Raw genomic sequence first — 7,156 nt, 5'->3', positions numbered from 1 at the left:
GCAGTTGGAACCAGTTGGAACTGTTAGAAGTTGTCCCACATCGTTTGTGGGAGGGGCAGTTTGCTAGAATCAGATGACTTTATTAATATGAGGCCTTTTGGGAGTGACCCAAAAATAAACCCGTGCGGGCTCGGCCCAAAGCGGACAATATCATACTAATGTGGAGTTAGGCCTGCTCAGCAAGCCCACCAAGTGGTATCAGAGCTTCAGGTTATAAACGGTCTATAACAATCTCATATGGGCTGCAGAAGTGACCTAGGAAGAGGCAGATGGGCTTGCCCCAGAATGGGCTCAAGGAAAAGGCAGACGGGCCTTCCAGTATGGGCCTAGAGGGAGCAAATAGTCAGATGGACTTTCAATATGGGTCGAAGGGGAGCCTGGTCACACTGAAGGAGGCAAAATCGACAGGTGTCGGGCCCGATGTGTGAAAGGGGAGATTGTTAGGAGTTGTCCCACATTATTTGTGGGAGAGGCAGTTTGCTAGAATATAAGCAGCCAGATAACTCCAATTAGTATGAGGCCTTTTAGGAGGTGCCCAAAAATAAATCCGTGCGGCCTCGGCATAGAGCGGACAATATCATACTAATGTGGAGTTAGGTCTGCTTAGCAAGCCCAACAAGTGCTATTTTCTTGTTCTTGTTTATTTGCTTTAGGTTTTGCTTTCGTTGTTGTATACTCAACAAGTGGTATCAGAGCTATGGTTGAGACATACCATAACAATCTCATGTGGGCATCAGAATGTACCTAAGAAGAGGCAGATGGGCTTTCCCCATAATAGACTCAAGAAAATGGCAGACAGGTCTTTTAGTATGGGTCTAGGGGGAGCAGATAGCGAAATGGACTTTCAGTATGGGTCGAGGGGAGCATGGTCAAACTGAAGGAGGCAAAATTGATAGGTGTCGGGCCCGATGTGTGAAGGGGGAGATTGTTAAAAGTTGTCAAACATCGTTTGTGGGAGGGGCAGTTTGCTAGAATATAAGCAATCATATAACTTTATTAATATAAGACATTTTGGGAGTGACCCAAAAATAAACCCAATATACTTCTAATGTGGAGTGCCCAACAGGAACTGTACCGTGCAGTTGTCAGTTGATATCCCGATTTGTAGTCTTAATTATTCTGACTTGTTGTTAGTTGCAACTGTTAGTTGATTTTATTCAAATTGGCGGACAAGTACTGCGAAAGTTCACCTGAGATTCATGTTAGGTCTCCTTGCTCTGTTGTCTCGTTTGTTTCAGGGTAGCCTTAAATTCCTCTAAGTCTTCAACATTAAAGTACTGTTACTATACTATGTAGCAGAGATTAAACTTTATAATTATCGAACTACTTAATATGAACTGCTACATTGCGGTATGTTATTCCTCCTTTTGAAAGGGCGAGTTCCAATCCCCTTAAGTCGGCCTTATTCTATTTTTTGCCCCATTTTTATATACAGAAAAGCTGGAAGTCATTTGGATTCCTGGAATTTGTAGTGCTTGTCATTTGCTTTGCTAAATCCACTCTGTACACATATGTTGTGCGTTTGGGATGGAGAAGGTATCACCATTATAATGTTATTTGCATATGAAATTTCACCTTGTAACTTGTTACGTGAAACTGGATCTTTAAAATTCCCTGATGCCACAACTCCAGATACATCCTGCGTTTGTGTTCAGGAAATTTTTACATATATTGAAGTAAAAATAGGTTTCTTAATGAAATAGGAAGGTATTGGATTTTAACTTTCTTGAGGGAGACTCTTATACCTTATTATTTTTATTCTTTGGTTTAAGTTTGTGAAGTTTAACTCATATCTGTAAGAAATTCGCGAGGACTGTGACAAACTACAGATTTGCTACCTAAGCACAAAGCTAAGCTAGCAAAACTTTCGGGCCTATTTTAACATTTATCTGGCTGTTGCATTTGAGGTGAAATAAAAATAGTTTTTTTTTCATTTTATATTTTATTGGCATAGTAGTTATGATCACCTCTCTTTGTTGTGATGTAAATGCACAAACTTGATTCTCCCTAGTGCACAGAAATGCAGTTTTTCTTTTAAATTTATGCTCGTGTTTATTTTCTGAATTAATTCTTGTTAACAATTATGAATAAACATTGATTGCTGACAAAGGTAGAATGTGTTGACGGAGGAATTTGGTAACAACAAAATTTGAGGTTCGTAGCCGGAAATAAGATCTGTGACGGTGGTTCTTTGTCGGAAACGTGAACAGTAGTCGGTGGATCTGATGAACAGTATTCGTCGAAAAAGATGAACAGTGTTTGGCGGTGGTGATTATTGGGGGCTGAGATTGCTTAGGGTTAGTGGTGGCTCCTTAGGCTCTCGCTTCCCCCCCATACAATTTGCCTACGTACCCCTATTTATAGGGGATCAAGCCCACGTAGTTCTTGGGGAACAAGAAACCTAATGGGCTTAGATTTCTTATCCCGAGGCCCAGTAGGAAACCTACTGGAAACCGTCTTCTACTAGCTTTAGGAATGTCCGCCGATGAGGCCCAACCACAAAGGCCCAAGGCTCGTCCGCGGCTTCGAGACTTCACGGATAAGGCATCTCTCTGGCCAAGAATAACCCCCCGCTACCAGCTGTTTCTCTAGTCCGCGGACGCAGGTATAGCCGTGGTTTACCCCAAATGTTGGACGCATCCTTGTCCCCCGATAAAGAGCCCCTACCAGATTGCAGGACAAGTGATCCCAAGCTTTTGGGTGCAAAGTGCAGGATACTCCAAAGTCTCCCAACGAGGACACCAGTTGACTACAGAGACAGAGCTCCCAAAGCACACACCAGATTTCACCCCACATCCCCAATGAGGACACCCATTGACTACAGGAGGAGGCCTTCAGTCCAGGCATACCCCTGGAGGTCTCTGACCATGGACACCGCCTTTCCTGTAGATATGCTACAGGAAGGAGTTCTTCAATAAAGTACCTGCATCAAATAGGTTAGTAATAATAATCTCCCTCTTCCGAGAATCATCCAAAGAACCCGTCCAAGTAACCATGTTGAAGTCCCATCCAAGCTATTTTTCTCACTTAGGGCGCGCCCTAATACCTTAGGGGATAGTTCTAAGAATCAGTTGAACTCCTTTTTTCATATATCAATAGGGCGCGCCTCCTTCACCAACGAGGGCGCGCCTTGATTATGTAAGGCGTCAGCATTACTCTTTTCGTATGCATAAGGGCGCGCCTCCCCATACCTGTAGGGCGCGCCTTCTTCCTTTGTAATAAAATAGATGCCTCATCTTTTCCTTAATTTTAGGCACCGACATCCCAATTTTGACCAATTGACCCGGTTTTGACCCGAATAAAGTTTATACCAATTTTTGGGAATAACAGAATGATCTCATTAGGTCATGAAGATGGCTCCATTGCAATAATAACTCTGTTAAAATCCTGACGAAATATTGATGGTTGAACCTTTGTTGCGTTTTTCTTATATCAAAGTGTGGGCTGTGTATTTATTTTGTTCTATTCAAATTTCAGTATTCGAGAAGCTTTTGACAATTTCTTAGCAAGGTGTTGCCGGATCATGTACAATCTGACTAGGTAGAAGCAGCCGTTGTTTATGCATATGATTTAATCATATAGAGTAAACAAAGGTATTACTAGAGATTAATTATCAATGATGTATCGTGATGATTGCCTGTTGTTGCCTTCTAATTGCGTTGTTGTATGCGTATGGTTTGTCACATATATTTTGGCAACTACTATTATCATTAAGCAGTCTTTTTTACATGTGATTAATTGCATTACTTTTATTAGGACTTAAGAGGCATGTAAGCTGTGCTTAATTTAAGACAGAAAAGTTGGAGCATAGTTTTACTGCATGCATTAACAAATCAGAAGCACAGTTGTAAGTCAGTGTAGTGTAATAATCGACCAAGTAGTACTCTTTTATTAAGAATTTGAGGATGTTCTTGTAAATTATACAGTAATTTACAGGTCATACAATTTGACAGTCCAGCGCTATTGTATATTTGCATCACAAGATTCATAACTGATTATTTGTGCCTAAGCCATTCATGTCCATCTATGAAGTCAATAGATATAAATGGTTTAGCTTCTTGCTGAGTGAGCTCTCTGGACCATGTAACCCTTCCTCCATGATCCGCCCCTGGTCCTGAACACTGGAATTGTCCGTAAAATACAGTCCTGCAGCAGATCATATGGTAATTAGGTAATTTTACTACATTTATGTTAGCAGATTTTTTTTTCTGTAATTACATAAAGATAATATGAAAACACAATTTAAATTGTACATCTCCCTGTTCTTGTCTCCCCAGTTGTACCATCCTCGAGGAGTGATGATCTTGTCCATGTAAGTATAAGCAAAGACCACTGTGGAAAATGAGCCCCAGGCCCTGCCCAGGTACAGAGCACCTGACCCTGTGACCTTACAGTTGAGAAATGAAAAACCAGTTTCCTGGAGCAAGCTATCCCTCTTTTGTGCTGTTAAAGCCCCAAATGTATTGGTGACAGCATGCAGATGACACCCTTCATATAGCGAAAGTCCATTCCCAAAAATGAAATCTACCGACCCTTCAATATAGCAGTCCCGGAAGTAGTGTCTACCCGTGTGATCATATAGGGTGTCTTGTGCTCCAATGAATTTGCACCCTATAAAAGATGCAGTGTCAGCCGAAATTCGTAGTGCCACTGCCTGCTTTCCTAGTGCACCTGATGCAGGTAGTGGTGCTGAGTTCTGTTGAATCAGTATAACCTCTAATTTATTAGTTTATCAAACCGCAAACAATATCGAAGTAATTGCTTCTTAAGGATATTAAAGACATTACCTTGAAGGTTATATTCCTAGCCACAAAGTAAGGAGAGTTCACAGCAAATGTTGCAGAACAATAAGTCCCCAGTACATTCCCATGGGTTCCTTTCCTATCTGCTGTATCATCCCACTCTATAATCGTCTTGTCTGCACCCACTCCTTTCAGTGTAATGTAAGACATTGTTGCCGGAATTTCAACTTTTTCCCTACAATATCGATAACAAAAAATCTCACTCCAAAATTTTAAAATTCATGCAAAAAATCCAACTTGTAGCTATATTGACACAAGAAAGTATAGAACTCAATCCATTACCTGTAAATCCCATGACTAATTCTGATGACAACTCTACAATGACTGAAGACAGGAAGTGAATTAATGGCTGCCTGCACTTCAGTGAAGTCTCCTTTTTTCGGATCTTTATGGACTCTGAGTTTCAAACATGGCTTTAACTTGTTCTTTGCTTTCTGGAACAGAGAGTGCTTGAGTGACCCCATTTTATTAATCCAACGCCCGTAGGCTTCTTCTGAGCCAGTTACTATCAACTCATTAGTCCTGTTTTGATGCGACGAAGATTTTGTGCATGTAATAAATAGTAGTAGCCACACCAGAAGTTTTGAGAGTATAGAGAATGCCATAATGTAGATAGCTAGTGAAGCTGAAGAAGTGAGAAAGGTAATGATAGGGATAGAGTGGAATAAAAGTGAGGCAATATAAGCAAGAAGAATTTGGCGGTCGTGGGGCTTGTAGCAGCAGTGGGTATATTTGTATTTATATATCTTCTTACAAGGTCCATCACTGATTCTTTGCTGTCATCTTGTGTATTCTAGCTTCTGTTTGGTCTTCTGAGTGAAATCAGGTCCGTGACCATAAGGTTCACTAGATACAAACACCAGCGAGACACACACACTATCACTAGTGGCATGCAACAATCAGTGATGTACTGATGCGAAAGACCGTACCCGGTGCACAAAATTTTGCATTAATATAAAAATTTGGAATGCGAATTTCATTCTAACTTTTCTTATGAACTCTGTAGTTCGAAATAAAATAATGTTAAGATTTTAGAGCGAACGATTACTTAAATAGATAACACGTGACAATATCTGTGTATCATACATGACAAAGAAATTCTATATCATGTCAAGAACGACCTTTTGAGTTTCTATATATAACAATGCAGTTAAGCTTTACAAAATTGCAGTAGGTTAGGTGTTGAAGAAAAATGTAATCATTGCCATGCACGAATTTTCCTTAACACCTATGTAAAAATTGGTGTACAATTATTAGATTTGGAAATTTGGAGATCGTTGAGGTGTAATCGGGGGAAAGGAGATAAAAGGCACAGATAAGGAAGAACTGAAATTGCATATTTGAGGGAGAGGCGTGGGAGAAAGCAGTAATGTTTCATCATGGTGGTGGTGTTGCAATTTGCATTGCTTATGGAAGCATTCAATAATTTTAGATTTTATATATTTTTTGCACTTTTTATTAAGTCGTCCCCTCAATCTATCCAGTTCTTCTCTGGTCGACACCGATTAATTTATTCATACATTAATGCTTACAAATTTTGTGCATATATGATATATCTATACCGGGGATTCTTTTTAATAATGTGATGTGTTTATTAGACTTTCAGAACAATATTTCAAACATATCTCCGTTGTAGTCTAGTTGGTCAGGATATTCGGCTCTCACCCGAAAGACCCGGGTTCAAGTCCCGGCAACGGAATATTTTATTTTTGCAAATAAGTTCTTTCCTCTTTTCTAGTTATAGTTATTAATTATTACTAGCTTGCGAGGTTAGTCTAATTTCGTATTTTATATATTGATTGTTCTTTTTTCTATGATATTTTTAAATCAATTTTTATTTTTTTAACATACATAACTTTTATATATATCGAAAATGGTAGGAAAATTATTTTTTAACTTAAATTACTTATTTTAGCATGTGTAATCAAATATGAAAGATATATTTATTTAAGTATTGTTTGTTAGATCTAATTATATATTCAGGACATGTTATGCGATATTATCAATATTACATAATAAATTGTAATATAAAAGTGTACTTGATTCCATGACGGTAGATGTGAATACATATATGAATACAGATTGTGGGACTTGATCTTCCGCAAACTTGATTCGACCTCTAGATGTATCTCGCTCGAACCGATGGGAATAGAGGAGTAGAGGTTGTGAATAGTCTCGGGGATCAAGACCCTATTATGTTTTTTATATAGTAGCTCAATTAGACCCTATTAACCCTAATCAGACTCCTATTGAGTATTACACATTACGAAACTTATACCAAATAAGATGTAATTGGACCCTTTATTTTAGACCAATTAGTTGGTCCAAATATAGAATAAATATTAAATATAACT

At 39.0% G+C, this 7,156-nt stretch overlaps 1 protein-coding gene and 1 non-coding gene across 2 annotated transcripts; one reads left to right on the top strand and one right to left on the bottom strand.

The window, feature by feature from the left end:
- Positions 1-3,861: 3,861 nt before the first annotated feature.
- On the bottom strand, positions 3,862-5,560 carry LOC141717791 (putative pectinesterase 53). Its single transcript, XM_074519988.1, has 4 exons — positions 5,085-5,560; positions 4,788-4,977; positions 4,254-4,696; positions 3,862-4,146 (listed from the first exon to the last, which is right to left on the bottom strand). Exons 1-4 carry the CDS (start codon positions 5,405-5,407, stop codon positions 3,996-3,998), a joined length of 1,107 nt encoding a protein of 368 aa, XP_074376089.1. The 5' UTR covers positions 5,408-5,560; the 3' UTR covers positions 3,862-3,995.
- An 868-nt stretch (positions 5,561-6,428) lies between these two features.
- Positions 6,429-6,501, top strand: TRNAE-CUC (transfer RNA glutamic acid (anticodon CUC)). Its single transcript has one exon. It is a non-coding gene; the product is annotated as a tRNA-Glu (tRNA).
- Positions 6,502-7,156: the final 655 nt, after the last annotated feature.

This window comes from Apium graveolens, chromosome 4, assembly GCF_009905375.1.
Source record: "Apium graveolens cultivar Ventura chromosome 4, ASM990537v1, whole genome shotgun sequence".
NCBI lineage: Eukaryota > Viridiplantae > Streptophyta > Magnoliopsida > Apiales > Apiaceae > Apium > Apium graveolens.
The sequence above is the reverse complement of the archived record's forward strand: the minus strand, read 5'-3'. Positions and strand labels throughout refer to the sequence as shown.

Excerpts from the sequence above, each read along its gene's own strand:
- LOC141717791 (XM_074519988.1), bottom strand. The coding sequence starts at position 5,407 with ATGGCATTCTCTATACTCTCAAAACTTCTGGTGTGGCTACTACTATTT. Across the intron at positions 4,978-5,084 it reads ATTAGTCATGGGATTTACAG|GGAAAAAGTTGAAATTCCGG; the intron begins GTAATGGATTGA and ends TCGATATTGTAG. Across the intron at positions 4,147-4,253 it reads GGAGACAAGAACAGGGAGAT|GACTGTATTTTACGGACAAT; the intron begins GTACAATTTAAA and ends GATCTGCTGCAG.